This window comes from Hippocampus zosterae, chromosome 14 (assembly GCF_025434085.1).
Source record: "Hippocampus zosterae strain Florida chromosome 14, ASM2543408v3, whole genome shotgun sequence".
Taxonomy (NCBI): domain Eukaryota; kingdom Metazoa; phylum Chordata; class Actinopteri; order Syngnathiformes; family Syngnathidae; genus Hippocampus; species Hippocampus zosterae.
Genome location: NC_067464.1, coordinates 20,574,443 through 20,590,458, shown reverse-complemented (window position 1 = coordinate 20,590,458; position 16,016 = coordinate 20,574,443). Strand labels below are relative to the sequence as shown.

The 16,016-nt window shown below is 40.2% G+C and overlaps 1 protein-coding gene across 13 annotated transcripts in view; it reads right to left on the bottom strand.

Annotated features, from left to right (window-relative positions):
• The window catches only part of kiaa1109 (KIAA1109 ortholog), a 109,174-nt gene that overhangs the window by 23,014 nt on the left and 70,144 nt on the right, over window positions 1-16,016 (bottom strand). For 6 of the 13 annotated variants that reach the window (XM_052085622.1, XM_052085627.1, XM_052085625.1 and 3 more), the window contains 16 exons: window positions 13,649-13,847; window positions 13,470-13,533; window positions 13,141-13,363; window positions 11,265-11,441; window positions 10,673-10,803; window positions 10,357-10,480; window positions 10,117-10,229; window positions 7,427-7,514; window positions 5,640-5,687; window positions 2,473-2,741; window positions 2,104-2,319; window positions 1,450-1,630; window positions 1,178-1,358; window positions 760-921; window positions 520-659; window positions 225-420 (listed from right to left, as the gene is read on the bottom strand). In XM_052085622.1, the coding sequence (XP_051941582.1) occupies window positions 225-420; window positions 520-659; window positions 760-921; window positions 1,178-1,358; window positions 1,450-1,630; window positions 2,104-2,319; window positions 2,473-2,741; window positions 5,640-5,687; window positions 7,427-7,514; window positions 10,117-10,229; window positions 10,357-10,480; window positions 10,673-10,803; window positions 11,265-11,441; window positions 13,141-13,363; window positions 13,470-13,533; window positions 13,649-13,847 (2,512 nt within the window). The remainder of the gene's footprint in view (window positions 1-224; window positions 421-519; window positions 660-759; window positions 922-1,177; window positions 1,359-1,449; window positions 1,631-2,103; window positions 2,320-2,472; window positions 2,742-5,639; window positions 5,688-7,426; window positions 7,515-10,116; window positions 10,230-10,356; window positions 10,481-10,672; window positions 10,804-11,264; window positions 11,442-13,140; window positions 13,364-13,469; window positions 13,534-13,648; window positions 13,848-16,016) is intronic. The other 7 variants (XM_052085629.1, XM_052085633.1, XM_052085631.1 and 4 more) reach the window with 5 other exon arrangements.

Genomic DNA, 16,016 nt, shown 5'->3' with positions numbered 1-16,016 from the left:
AGAAATGTCACCCATTAATGAGACTGCGGCCATTAGTACGATGCGTCGAATAGTCGTGAAAATACGGTAAGTTTGCTCATACCTCGGATTTTGTATCACAATGCAAAGCAACAGAAATTACCAAACGACGCCTCATTACTCAAAATAAATTTGAGAGGATGTTGGGGCACTTGTGAGCAAAGGTGTTACTCTACTCAAAATGGAATATGATTGGAATCACAGACCTTTGCTGGGAGGTAGTTTGGGCATGTGCTGCCCAGGTGGAGTGGAGGAGGGTGGGTGTGACCCATCACTGGGATGAGCCCCAGTAGGGGTCTCTAATTCACCGCGGTTGGATGAGAAAACCAGGTCTAATGATGGCAGTTTGAGCATACATTCAACTCTGGACATGGGCAGGCAGCTGAAGCGTATCTGAGAAGGCTTAAGACACAAATGTTGAATTATGAAATAAGAGAATATATTTTTGATTGATTTTAAAAAAATGAAAAAATATTTGTAATTCTGTGAGTGGGCTCGTACCTGAACTCTGACATAGACGACCACATCCACAGGAAAAGAAGAATATGCCGACGTCGAAGCAGACACCAGGGAAGTGGCTGATTCCTCAAGTGGCTCCACTGTCTCAAACTGACCCATGTCCTCTTCCTGGGCAGCCATAGCTGAAGCGAGAACAAAAAGACGAAAGCAAAGATAAAGAACCAAAGTCAGCTGTAATGAGAGCACAGTGGCGACCGAATGAGTCACACAAAGAAAAACAACCTGCATAGCTTCGTTCCACTGGTGTGATAGGAATGGTTTCCAGTGCTTTTTCCAAAAAATCAAGAAGACAAGGGCTGATGACCATTTCCTCTGGCAGAGTCTGGAGGGCCACCCAGGCATACAGCTTGGCCGTTTTCACCCCACCGCTGCTTTTACCTTTGGCTACAGACACATGTTGTGGTTAAATAAGTGAAATGTATGTCAGCGACATGCAGTTAAAGAAGAAATGTCAACTCAGCAGAAGTTGCATCTTTCTCATATGCATGTGCCCATTTGACCATAGGGGAGCGATGGATTAATGCCTCGAATTCAAAAACGGCATGCAGCTCAATGGAGCACGGAATGGCAAGGCACTTGAGTGTCAGAGGTGCGAGATGGAGACAGGGCATGCAACTAAGAATGAGAGAACTCTCAATACCTGATGGGATAGGTGGGAGCGGGGGAGGTAGGAGCGAGTTAGTCTGTCTTTGGACAGCATTGGGAGGACCATTATCTTTCATACCATACAGCTTTGACTCTTTGGAGAGTGTGCGCGGAAGCGAGGATCCACGTGAGGCATTAGGGGATTCAGTCTTCAGGGTCTTGGAGTTATAGTGCAACTGGCCCGAGGGACAAAGGAGAATCAATAATTCACAATGTAAAAGCTATTCCAAACAGAATACATTTTGAGTTGCTGAGGGAGAATCTAACCTTTACGTCCACTCCTGGAATGTAGAAAACTGTGGTTTCAAGGTCATTCGATTTGGTCTGCAGTGAAGAGGGACATTTCTTTCCAGTGAGAAGATGGGTCGTGGATGTGTATGTGGGCTGCATTTTTTTCTTCTTTGGAGGCGACTCCTGGTCTAGACTTCTGAGGCTGCGATCACAACTCCTACAAAACCCATAGAGAAGAGGCTGGTTCATCTAATGCATGATATTCATTTTTTTTTGTTTTTGTGAATTTGTACTTTTGTAATGGCAATTTGACATAAAAAGCGCTAAATTGAAGAACTGTTCGTACTATTGAATGCTGACCAGTAGTTTTGCTGATAAGCAAAGTTGCATTAGTCTGTCCTCTATGCAGCTGCTCAAAAATGCTGATTGCGCTGGCCTTCACCAACTCCCAACAACATAAAATGAGAGTGCAAGACGCGGAAAGGGTGAAGGCTCCCTTGACAGATCTGTGAACGGTGTCCCTGTTTTTTTTTCTTTTCTTTTTCTTTCTTCTCAGAAATCTCATCATTTTTTATAAATACTTTCATTGTCTTTGTTTCCCTGGGCAAGACACTTTTTAAATTTGATTCATATAGAAAAAGGTTTGTGTATCTGAGAAGACCAAGACGCAAGATGACAGTTTCACTGTACCTCCTGAGTGAAATCTCTTCATGCTCAGGTTGCTGCGTACTCTGATGAAGAACACATTTCCCACTGTCTATTTCTACACGGACATCCAGTTCAAAGTCGATGTTTCTTTCTGTCGTTGGGCCGCCGAAGCTCCGATTGGCAGGTGTACTCGGCCAACGTTCGCTGAACAACTGACTCACAGCTGAAAAGCCCGATGACTTCCTGTGGGAAGCTTGGCTAAAGGGAAAGAGCAAAGAAATGGATAATGAATACACAACATCATAGCAGAAATGATAATGCATTAATTCATGAGTATTCTTCGACTTTATGTCATTCACGCAATCGGAATGCAAGAATAACTAGAGTAAAAGGGGAGGAAAGCAAACGTACAAAGGCCTTCGATAGCTATGGGGTCTCTCGCGTTCAAACTCATCCTCCTTTTCCGAGTCTTCAGAGGAAGACGAGGACAGGTCATCTCGCTGCATATCATCGTGCTGGAAGGGAATCGTGGGTGAGAGAACAGCAGGCGTGCAAGGAGCACTGAAAACTGAGCTCTGGTCTCCAATCATGGATAAAGAATGAAGATGGTGCTGATCATGAGGATGGGATGGCTCATCAATGGTGACTGACAACAGGTCCATCTCTGACTCCTCAGGAAACTTCACAGAAGATCAGAAAGTCAAAGACTCAGTTGGACACAGTTTATGTTGCCACAAAGCGCTTCCTAAATGGAGGCATCAGTTTATCAGCTGGGTGATGGAGTTGATGCCACAACTAGGAAGTGATACAACTATGTAGGATTGGGTATCCATAAATCATTGATTTGCTAGTTAAGATGGGGCTCATTTATTCAGAATTGTATTCGAGCAATTCACAAACAGTGGCATGTTTGGCTCCACCCTGTTGAAGGCAAGCAACCGTTACACTCGCAGTTGCTGCACTTATCGGCTAAGATATAATTCAGGGCTTATCTTCATGCAATACATAATTACCAGTAAGTAATGTCAACAAAAGTATGACTATCATTATCATTGTATATCACCCCCCCCCCCAAAAAAAATGGACTAATAGCAATAAGAACAATCAAAATGAAATTGATAATTGATACCCAACCCTACAAGAGAGCACACCACGAAGGAGGTAGGGTTCCGTTAATTAGGCAAATAGCGCCTCCGTCCACAGATATTAGCTAGATATTTAATTACTTGTCCGAATAACAGACACAATACTGCGGAACTAACCAATGTGATAGGCTCTGGCTAAATAGTCCCCTTATGACTAAAAAAAAATTTAAAAAAACAACAACAAAAAACACATTGAAGTGAGATATATTTTAATCTCAATATTATTTTCCTTTAGCATGAATGGATGGATGCACCTCAGCAGTTGACAAAGTGAAAGCAATTTTAATGTTGCCAGGTTGAAAGCCGTAATTTTGAGATCCATAGCAACCAGCACCTTTCAAAAAAGATATTGGCTCAAAACTTTCTGGAACTGTTCAAAGACTGCTGGAAAGTAAATTCCAATTGCAGGTAAGGACATCTGTGATTTTAAGCCTTTAATAGCTGAGAAAGGTTGACTTTGAAGATCCCATTCAGCTTACAATTCATTTCCTGTGGCATCATCAGCCAATGTTTGGGTTATTTTATTGTTTTTATTAGTGGACCTTTTTTTTAATCAAATCAATGGGAAATTAGATTTAAGAATTTTGTGTCAGTTGGAAGTTTTGTGGCCTGTGACCAGAACAATATTTCATGATGGATATCAAATCTCAAATGCATTTGGCCACATAAATGAAATAAAAACACACTTTTTTTTTGCATTTGATGTATTACATAAGCAACCAATCAACACTTTATGCATACTGTAAAGTCACCCAAGTCACAAGGGATTCATTGTGGGGAGGGCGAGTCGGGCTTTGAAATGACCAATCACGATCATCTTTTCATCTGCACATTTACCAGTGCTCATATTTGATTTTAATTTCATCCCACAATCATTATAAAAGTGGAAATACGCTTGTGACGCACGTCAATGACGTGGTGTGTCATCTGTAGTAAACCTCACATGAAATCCCTATATTCACATCTTATTTATTTTAATTTTTGATCTAAATATTGAATTGAATCCAAACAGGTTTTTCTTTTTTTTTGCATGATAGGGTCATGGTCAAAATGTGTGTTGTCATGTGCTCAATTTCATGTTACAGGGTCACATTATGATGTAACTTCGACTTTTTAGTTGTTGCTATGTGCATGTGTATAAATAATTTGTGAAATGACATTCGAGGGGAGGAATTTTGGGTAGGTTTGAGACCAAGTTTGCAAGTTCCCCAAGACACGCTGCCCATGAGTCAGTTAAAAACACCGTAGTCATTGATGCACTTTGTCTTTTGACCACTTATTTTGATGCTACTATTATAAATTTGGGACTACGAGTAAATGAAAATACAGATCTTGAAGATGGTATTTTTGAAGCAATCACAAAACCAACATTTTTTGTCCATATCTCAAAACTAACCCATGTAGACTTTTTAGCCAGAGTGGGTCACCAAATGACATCCAAAGACAGAACACTACCATCCTGCAACAGTTCTCAGAGGTCATGCATTTTCTGTCAAATGAAATTTCAGAGGCAGTATGAGTATGAGTATGACAGGATGATGAAGCTGGCATGGCACCCCAACTGGAGCAGAGGCGAGACAATGGAAACAAGTCACAATGGCAAACGTGATTATTACTGATGAGAGATCTGACAGTGTCTGAACATGCTTGATGCAGATGCATCAACTTTTAATTGTAAATTGTTTCTAATATCAAGAAAATATTGCGCTTCCTGGCACAACACAGAAGGTCCCAGCTAATACCCCAAAATCTTTAAGGAAGAATGTCTGCTTTTGCCTCGTGCAATCACACCCTTTTGTTTTACTGTGATTCAGGCGCCACCAAAATCCTTTGGTATGCGATCACTGCATGGATATTTTTGGGTACGAGAAAGGAGAAGTATTATTAGTAGTAGTGGTGGTGGTTCATGTGCCATGCAGAATTATAGACAGAAATCAGCCATTTATTAGTTGGTAGCAACACCAGTTAGGATTTTTAAAGTGTACCAAAACAAGATGAAAAATACGTTGACTTCAGAATGTATACTTGAGCATACCTTCTTTATTGAACATGCGGAATAATTTAACACCATGTAACACCATGGACAAATTGCTATCCTGCACACTGACGACAGATTATTGTGGGATTATAATTTGATTAATGAATAAATGAACACAAATCATCCACTTTTTGCATGCTGCATGAACAAATTAAAACTACTGTCATGGATGGCAAGTTATGCATATCCACTGACACTGTTGTTCAAACATAACAATGCTTAAGTCCAGCCTGATTGCTGAAGCCAGTATTTCATCATCTTGTTTGGATTTTAAAAAGCCTAACAGCATCACTAAAGTAAACACGGAGCAAAAGAGGAAACAGAAGTACAGTATATCATTAGTCAGTCAGGCTTTGCGATTATTCTTTGTACAAAAGTAATTTTTGAACGTATACCTTGAATACATCTTCTGGACTGACAGGTGCAATTGCAGATTCCAAAGCCTGATTATTTATATTAAATTGAACAAAAAGTTAAAAACAAACAAAAAATCCAAATAAATGAAATAAAAACAAAACCCATCTTTAAAGCTGAGAGCTTTAAAGGTGAATGTATAATCCGGTGATCATATTTGGCCATAATATTTACATCATGTAATAATATTTACATCATGTAAAATTCATGTAGTACAGTGGTGCCTCTACTTACGATATTAATTGGTTTTGGAAGAAATTTCTTAACGAGAAAAAGTAGAGACGCGTTTTCCATATAAGATAAGATATCCTTTATTCGTCCCACACTGGGGAAATTTACAATTTACATATAAATGCCCGAATCCGTTCCAAGCCCCCCAAAAATCAGACAGAAATGTTTTCTCAAGCATAAAAATGCATCAAAATATGTAACAAATCCATGTTACAATTAGAGTATTGCACAATAAATGAGAGTTGTACAAAATGTAAAAAACAAAGAGTAAAGAATATAAATGATGGCCATTTAACTTTTAACTGCGTTCTCATTGTTTTTTTGCCCTCTTTAGTTAATGTTCTCTCTTGGGGTGTTCACACGGCACACATTTGCTCCAGCGCTGCACCGATGTATTTTGTTGCGATATATATTACACCGGAGCAAATTTTGTGGAGCGTTCACACGTACAAAGCCCCTGAGCGTCGGTGCACACGGCAGTTTCTGCAGCAGTTTGGGGACTATCCCCCCGTTCTAGTTGAGATGGTATAACCCAAGAGGTGCTTGCTACTGTTCCCAGCGTGTCTTGTGTCTTGTTATTAAACAAACACATTACGGAAGTCCGACAGAGCACGTAAGCAAGGCATTCTCGCCGTACGTAATCAACTCTTCTCATGCGTAGCGAGGCTACTCCCCCCCTCTCAAACGAGCATTTGCTCTGGAGCAAATTTTTAAACCACCTCCCCGAGATGGATCAAATTTGCTCCGGTGTAAGCTGTTTTCCGGGGCTACGCCGGAGCAACTTTGCATGTGTGAACGCTCTACTGGCGTAGCGCCGGTGTAGCACTGGAGCAAATCTTGCCGTGTGAACACCCATTCTCAGAAATGTTTTTGCCTTGCGTTTTGTAAAGAACTGAACCAAGGAGGTTTGCTTTTGTCGGCTTTTAACAATCTTTCGAAAGAGTCCAAGGCAAACATCAGCATAATGAGCGATCGCCTAACTGGTGAACACTTTTTCTGGATGATCGGAACGCCTCATAGATAGATGGATAGATGGATAGATAGATAGATACTACAGTATCTATCCATACACACTTAGACATATGCGGTAGAGGTCCTTCTTAGCCAATGGGATGCCAGGATGATGCTCGGTGCAGCCAATGGCAGAGCAGCAATAAGTATGTTGCATTCAGGAAACCCCTACTGAACTTTGACCTTTCGTATCTTGAAATTTCTTTCCTAACAAGACGCAATATTTTCCTGCTCAGGGGTTTTATAACGTGAAAATTTCGAATGAAGAGACGTTCGTAAGTAGAGGTACCAATGTTTTCACATTAATGTGGTAATGAAGGATGACATAGCACACCCCAAATAATTTATAATCTTTTATGTCAACGCGATGCGTCTTATGCCTCCTACAGACAGCTGAGTGATGCTATTCCATTTTTGTGTGTTTTGCTTTCAAAATTTAAAATCAAAAATTATTTTTAAATCAAAAGGTGTCTGGCAAACCTACAGAATTTTATGAGTGGGCAGTATAGACACAACATGACGTTACCGTATCCTGAATGTTGAAAGTCACCCGCGGTCCGGGAGAGAACACATCCAAACGCACATCAGGGAAGTCATCCACATCTATTCTAGAACTGAAAACAGCAGAGCAGCATCAAAAGATGGTTCGAAAGTATCAAGCATTGGTGCAAATTCACGCTACACTGACTTATTCAATGTTTGCACATACTAGAACAGGCATAACCTTGATCGATGGCACAAAACAGGTGATCTACTAACTGGGCATACCCAAGGTTGAGACAAAAGACGAATATTGCCATGCAGTTTGTTTTGTGTGTTCTGGGAGAAGTACAGTATCTGCAAATAGATTAATCTAGCACGCAATGTGATTTATCAAACATGCCGTGGATTTGCATCTTCATTTCATATCGCTAAGACGTACGCACACATGAGATCCAACCTTTCTGCTTGAGTAAACATTTTTGCAATGTCAAGAACAAATCACGTGACAATTGAACAATGTCATTTTTAAGCTTCTGAATGATGACACAATGATATAGTGCAATGCAGTCAGAAAAACAATTTCTTTCAAAATAAGATGCCCGGACGCGGCCCTTCTAATTTGTGATTAAAACAATACAGTGAAACTCCTCTACAACGAAACCATGTTTGCAGTAAGAAATCTTTCACAACAGAGGACTTTTCGCTATAGCAAATTATATCAGATTTAAACACGCATGCGCATACACACAACCGTATATGTAATCTTAATTTTTATTCCAGTAGTGCAAAAGTATGAGCATACACTTATTTGACACTTCATATAGCCAGCATAGAAAGAAAAAAAAGGGAAAGAAATTGTGAGATTTACGATTAGCATTCACTTTCTCTTACATCAATTTTGTGCATAATGTATTTTACTTTGCTTCCTCCATCTTTCATTTTTATTGCTCTTATCCTGTCTTCAAGCGTTAAAGCTTTTCTTTTCTTCACTCCTGGGTCTGCAAAGATCCATTTTTGTAGCCATTTTAGAAATGCAGCGATCGTGCTGCGTCTGAAAATAACAATAACGATTCCTGTACTCCTGCGCTAGTGTAAGACACTGGTGTTTGCTGTTGCCGTTTCCGAGCTAAGCAGTAGGAGTCGCTGTAGGCTGAGGTTGGATTAGACGTTTGCGGAGAGCTTGTTTTTGTTGTAGTGAATCTCGTTGCGAGACAAGGGCAGAATTTCGTATAACAGTAGGATTTTTCGTTGTAGGGGGAGCAGAAAAGAGTACTAAGAGTATTTTCCACAATTGAACATACTCTTAGTATTTTCCACAAATGTGTAAATTCTCTTGAATTTACCCTGCCTTAGATTACACAGGCACAAATCCTATGGCACCCATGACAATGTAAAGGCAGAATGTTTGCATAACAGTTTTCAACGACCATAACAACACGCTGAGAGCAGATCGGGGCACACTTTTTTCAGCTGCGGTTATCAGGAACAATCCTGTTGAGTCGTAGATTCTCACCCCCCACCCCTCAAAAAAATATCCAAATACTGTTCACTATGTGCAAAAGGATTTCCAAACTGGATTTACAGTTTGAAAATGAAGCATAAAAAAGAATCGACAATACGGATGTGTGGATGTGTGTTTGAAAACCTTTATAATCACTCCATCTATTGTCTACAGCAGAAGACCCCCCCCAAAAATGTGAATAGCCCACGTGCTGTTGTGAATATGCACATGTTCATCAGTGATAGCACATTATTTTCGAGGAATGACGTCAAACACTGGCAGAGATTTATAGAAACAAAATGTTGAATATAGATATTTCCTAATTATTATGAGAAATCATGACAATGATCAGTGTCTTCACATAAATGAATACAAGCTAGCGAACGTTGCTGAATGGTTTCTACCATTAAAGATATCCGTAATGTCTTCATCTTTTTCAGAAATTACATTTAAAAAAAAATTAATGATCACTCAAAGCACAGAATTAACATAATCGTTGCAAGACAAAAATGTTTATCATATTTTTCGTGGCTTATTGAATGAAGCGGCCTATATAAAGATTATTTTAGTGTCAGCCAGGGAGCGCTTGAGCATAAATGGTAAGAGTTAGACAAGTCGATATATACGTGTCGAGGAAGACGCTCTCATTTGTCACAGTGAAAACAACCAGCCATGAGAGGGCACATTTGAGCTGTGTTTTGGGCTGCATTGCATCCAGCAAAGATTACAATGCCCCCCCCCCCCCCCCCCCCCACAAATACCGTCCCAAAAGACATTGTCGTAAGAGATGCCACGAAAGCGTGGATGGTAGAAAGCCTAATGAAGGGATGTTTGACCGAGTGTTACGGCAAGCGAGGATTTTTTCCTTGGAAAAAAAGCATTACTCGACGGCGAACAGTAACTTTTTGGTTTTTTTCAACCAGCCCTGTAAGTGCCGTTTTACCGCTTTGGTGCTGCCGTGTGACAAGAACTATTTGGAAAGAAAAGTTAAGGTATGTTATTAAAACTTTTTTTACATCTTTCTTTGTAAATATCTCATGTTACAATGTGGGCACCTGCGGCTTATAGAAAGATGCGGCTTATGTGTGTCCAAAATGTTTTTCCCTTTAAAAATGTACTGAGTGCGGCTTATAATCATGTGCGCTCTATAGTCCGGAAATTACGGTACATCCGTTACTCATGCCTATCCCACATCATTTCCATAATATGACTGAAGACTTGCTTTTCATTACCTCTGTCTGTCCATCCTTTTAACAGGCGGTCGTCCGGCGGCTGCTGAGATGCTTTTGGAACGGTTATAGCTTGGTTTGTAGCCAAGACCCCACTTATCCTTTAGTGAGGCCGCCTTGAGGGAGGCAAAAATAATAAAGTCAGAAATAGTTCCGTCAACGTATAAATGACACACGCACATTCTTGAGAAAGTGACCAGTGAAGTGAAAGCTGCAGTAAATGCAAAGAGTAGGACAGCTCACCCTCATACTAGAGCGACGGAGCTTTTTCCTGACATCTCTCCTGATGTCATTGACAGCCACAGACTCCAGCTGTTGATAACGCTGAATCTCCTGGTTGATAGTGCCCTCACTTGCTCCCAATTTTCTAAAAACGCAGAAATTCCACTGAGTTCAAACTTTCAGTTTCAGTGAGTTCATCTCTCAGACCAATTGTTTGTTCTGGTTGGATTGCAAACTTTTAGTCTACGTCACAGAAGCGCTTCAGCATTCTACTTAAGGCTCAGATGTACTGCAGTTAGGGTCTCATCTTGATAAAGTGTTGAAGTCGGATGCCTACTTGAGGTCATCGATGACTTTGGCCTGTTCGTTCAGCTCTCTGATGTCCACCACCCTCTTGATAAACTTTCGACCACGTGCGTCAATCAACTGGTTTCCCATGACCATCTGCCTTCTGGGATCAACTGCCTCCTGGTGGGAGAATGGAATGTTAAGACTGATCGTGGTAGCAATTCAACCCGCAAAGCCCTTTCATGTATATAAGTCCAGTGTGTGCCCAGAAGGTGCTTTAACATGTAATTGAGGTGTGTCATTAGTCTTGTTACCATTCAATCAGGGTTGAGTATATTTTCTTTTCAATAAAAGTACCGCCACCATCACCACTCCACTCAAAGTGAAAGAGGGAAAAGTGAAAAATCTTTCCCATGATTGTCACATAAATTTATTTAATTTCACCCAGGATTATATCTTAATAGTGGATATCAGTATGTGCAAATGCTAAGAAATGCTACTTTGAAGCACTTTTTATTACATTGCTCAGTATTGTTTGACTCCACAACCCTCATTGGTCAGCAGTAGGTAGCAGAAAGGTTGGTCATCTTGGAAGCACTTTTGTCAGCCCAAAGAGTTTAACGCGATAGCTAGCTACATACACAAGCCCAGGAGAGAGGTCTTTGGGCCCGGGTACTGTCCGCTCGAAGGCGGGGAGATGGACAGTTTAAGTAGTCTGCTGGGACTGATACACTCTGGGGCCTGGGGCTGAGGCCCAGGATGCGGTTTACCAGACGTTTCTTTAACGTCAGCCGTGGGCTGAACTGGCTCTCTGGACTCTGCGGGAAAACGGCAGGGTCAAACGCATGGACAGAATGAAGATTTTCTATAGAAGCTCTGATTGAGTTCTGTGTGGTTAGTTTTCTACAAATGAATTGCTAGTCCAGTGAAATAATGTCATTTGGGAGCTTTTTTTTACTATATTTAGATGTTCATATGAACAGTATGACACTTTCACACATTCTAGTGTAAATTATTTCTCACAGGTGTGAACTCGGTCATCACAATTCCGTCTTTTGGCACGGGAAAGCACAAATGTCAAAATCCATTAACCTATTCCAATAATCGGTTTTTGATGTTCCAACTGAACGATCTGGAATAAGAATGAGATCCTCGTCCAGTGAGTGAAGCTTTGGACTTTAATGGACTACCAAAGACAAAACGATGCACCCACGTCAAAATCAGGTGGCTAAACTTGCCACTAAACTATAGGTGTTGCCATTATGAGCTTTCAATAAAAAGTACATGACTTAAGTTTTACACACAATGGGAGACCAGTGGTTTTAGGCTACGTTCAGACTGTACTCAATTCGTATTTTTGGGTGGAATCTGATTTTTTTTTTTTTTTAGTGTAATAGTTGAAATTACATAATGACATAGAGGAGACATCACTCGCAACATAGTAAATATGGTCCGGAATGTAGAGGCTCATCTTTTTTGTCATCTCATATCTTCAGAGGACCGATGTGGGAGGAGGTAGAAAATTTTGGGAAGATAAGGCCTGGCTTTTGTATCTCTTGATTTCATGGAGATGTCTATTAAAGATGTCACGTCTTTGCTGCACGTAATAAAATAATTGTCTGCATGACTGAATTAGTACTATTACCATAAATATCCACTTCATGTTTCAAGTGGTATTAAAATAAAATATAAAGACAATGCTGTTACTCAAAACAACTTTGCAGGTTCAGGGATGATTGCCAATCTCGCTCCCAAACAGCCTTCCCTGCCCGCGCGGAGCACATTTTGTGCTATTGATCATGTGTAAGTCAGATAAATGCAACCTGTCCCTTCAGACTGAGGTTGCATCGCAAAGAATCCAATAAGTATCTGATCTATGACCACATGTAAAAGGTTGGATTTGTGTTTTTTGGGGTATCGAAATTGAACCATTCAGAGTGTCAAAAAATAAATAAAAATCTGATAGGGGTCACATATGAGCAAAACATTTTTTATTCGGGCCAAAATTGCCTGCAGTCTGAGCGTAGCCTAACCCCGGCCATTTCACTCTGAGTGCATTCTGAAGTATAACAACACTTAGGCATTTTAAAAAAATCATGTGCCAACTTATAGCGATGGCTACAAAAGCATTGAATACTTTTCTGTAATGCATCAAATAAATGTCACGTGTGCTTCTACTGAATACTTGGCCACTGAACCCATTTCATTTGTGTAAAAATATATATTTAAAAAAAAATCATTGAACCAGTCAGTCATTCTACTTACATATTACAATCGTAAAGTGTGCTTTTATATGAAAATAATGTATTTCTGTTTGTGGCCGACTTATAGGCAGGACAACAGTGTCTACCATAATTTCTTTCTTCACTCCCACAGAAGATGTCTTGCTTGCCATATTGCAATATTAGGGTTGTCTGAAATCATATCCGACACTGAGATAAAAGATTGGCTTAACTTAGCAGTGGGAATCATAGAGCAATATATGTAGGGACTCTCACAAAGCAGATATTTACTCACCATGTGGACGGTGGGTGACATGGTGTCATCTTCATCCTCATCTGATAGGTCCACCATGTTGACAGAGTTGAGGTCGGTGATGTCTTCTACGTCTTCCTCCCCCGTCATTGATGTCAGCGTATTACCCAGGGCATTGAGGCGCTTGCCAATGTTAGGGTCCATGTGAACATCAATGCCACACATTTTCCAAAGCACATTCAGGGTCCAGGTACCAGCACTGCTGCTCTCTGATTTGTTGAAAAGAAAAGCCAAGGGTAAGGATGAAATACTTAATCTTATTGAATTCTGGTGTGTGATTAATATTTCATTATTATTATATTTAGAACAACTTGCCAGCAGATGGTTGCCCCGTGGTCCGAGAACACACTTCGTATGTGCCATCAGGGACTATACCTGAGTAGTCATCACAAACAAACGTATCACACGGATGAATGTTTCAGAGGAGAATAGGATGAATTTCTCGACGGACAATATTCTCCGCAATAGAAAATGAATATTTATGACTTACAAGCATTCATGACTAAATCTCCACGGATCTCAGGTTTCCAGTCATCCCAAGAGGTCTCAAAGCCTTCTGCAAAGCGGATGCAGAAAGTCTTGAAGTGGCCTTTGCTAACCAAGGACTCAGAGGAGCAGGCGGTGATCAGTGTACTCTCAATAGTCAGGACCAGAGCAGAGCTGGTGTCAAAATCTATGCTGTGGTTTGCCTGGCAAAGCACCAAAGATAGGGAAGGAAATGTGTTATTTGGACTTGCAAGCAAAATACTGTATTTACATATTTGCCAGACATCCATCCATATGTTAGGCCAAAGAGTAAACAGTGGAACCTATTGATTTAGCATCACAGGTAACACTCCGCTTTGTATCAGTTCCTTTGATTTAATTACCTCCAAAAGCTACAGTGGAATGTTACCAAGAGTCCAGTTTTTTTGGTTGGGTTAGATTTTTGTCTATTTTGATGGGGAAAAAACTCATTTTACCTGAATTCCTGAATAGACTGTATAATAATCTATAAATTCATGGATTATGGTGTTAATGTCTGTCTCTTCCTTTTGTTCGTTATACCCGATAAATAAATGAATACCATGAACAGGGCTGCCAGGATAAGTTGACTAATCACGACTACGTTGAGAATTGATGGTCGAGAATTAATTTATACAATACATGCTGATTTATATAGCGCTTTCACAACAGCGGCAGCTGTAACAAAGTGCTTTACAAAACAGTTAACATAAAGTAAAATAATCAACACAACACATAACATAAAACACGGACAGTCATGAAGTTCTAACCACTTTTCGATCACACGCTTTGTTGTTTGAAGCAGTTTGAGATGAAAGAGGAGAGAATCAAAGTGTCCTTTAACCAGTGGATCAGAGACGTCATGCTCAAAATGTGCACACGTCGGCTACAAGCTAAGGCCGATATATATAGGCCGAAGCGTGATGCAAACAGAAGAATTGAGTGTAATGTAAGTGGTACAAAGATGTGAAGCCGACTACTGCGACAAGTACACGTGCTATGAGTGGCAGTAACACACCACCAACGTGGTGAGAAGGCCAATTTCAATAGAAACCTTAGATTCCCAAATAATATCTCGGCATCAATGAGGAAGTACGTTTTTATTTTGAAGTTGCTCCCGGCAGCTTGTTGCAGCGTAACAGCTAATTTGACTCGTCTTCCCGAGTGTACTTGGGGCATTAATATTCCTATTACAGATTGTTGCCAGTGAGGTCGATAATGCAGCATCCTGAAATCAAGTGCAATCGCCATTTAAGGACGCCAAAATGCTGACGTTGTGTGATACTGTTGCTAGGGCGTGATTACTTTTCAAAGTCGGTTTAATTATTACACATTTTGATGCTGACGGCCTGACACAGTTGCCGTTCCAACTGAACACTGATTGAGCTAACCAGGCTTCCACAAATATGCTGATTATGCCGGCTAAATTGCTACTGTATTTCGGAGGTCACTTGGTACCTCTGAATTCTTTAAGGATTTTGTCTATTAATTAATTAGTCTATTTTTTAATTTATTTATTTCATCAATTTCAATAACCAACATAAAAAAATACTTTTTGCAAAAGAAGAGTAAAATATATTTCCAAATATTTTTGTATCTATGGATAATTTCATAGTATCTGTGGTTGTTTTGAAATGCTCTATAAATTATAGTTGAGTAGTATCGGTGCAACTGTACATAGTGTATAGTCCATTTCAAAATGCGATAAACAGTGACAGATTAAAAAATAAATAAATAAATAAAGGAGGCAACAGTACAATGAAACTCCTCTAGAACGAAACCTACATGGGCGGAAATACCCCCTAATGTGGAAAAAAATCCTCATGCATTAACACAATTCCCATTCTACTGCCCCCTATAAAACGAAAAAAAAAAAAAAAACCCTGTTGCGTTATACGAAATCATTTTCTCTGATCCAGCCTCGCAAAGACATTCACTACAACGAAGTCTAATCCAACAGCGTCCCGTGCTGCTTTGTTCGGAACCGGCAACAGCAACCACCACACTAGTTTACATAGTGAACAATGTTTATTTCATTCATAGCTGCGAGTTTCCTGAACGCAACATACGCATAGCTGCTCTGCCATTGGCTTACCAAGCATCATCCCGGCCTCCGATTGGCCAAGAGGGACCTCACTATGTGTGTAGATAATGAAGCTAGATCTGTAGAATGTAGAGTGGAATGTATCCGATTAGCTGCTCAGAGTAAATTGCTTATGACTCGACGGACATTCAAATAAACAAACGTTTCCTCGTATTACAAGTAAAGTGTTTTCCTCGAAAATGTTTTACTTGTTGCCATGCTAAAAACCTTATGCTAACTGGAGCGCCAATGAGAGAGAAGGGCTCCAGTT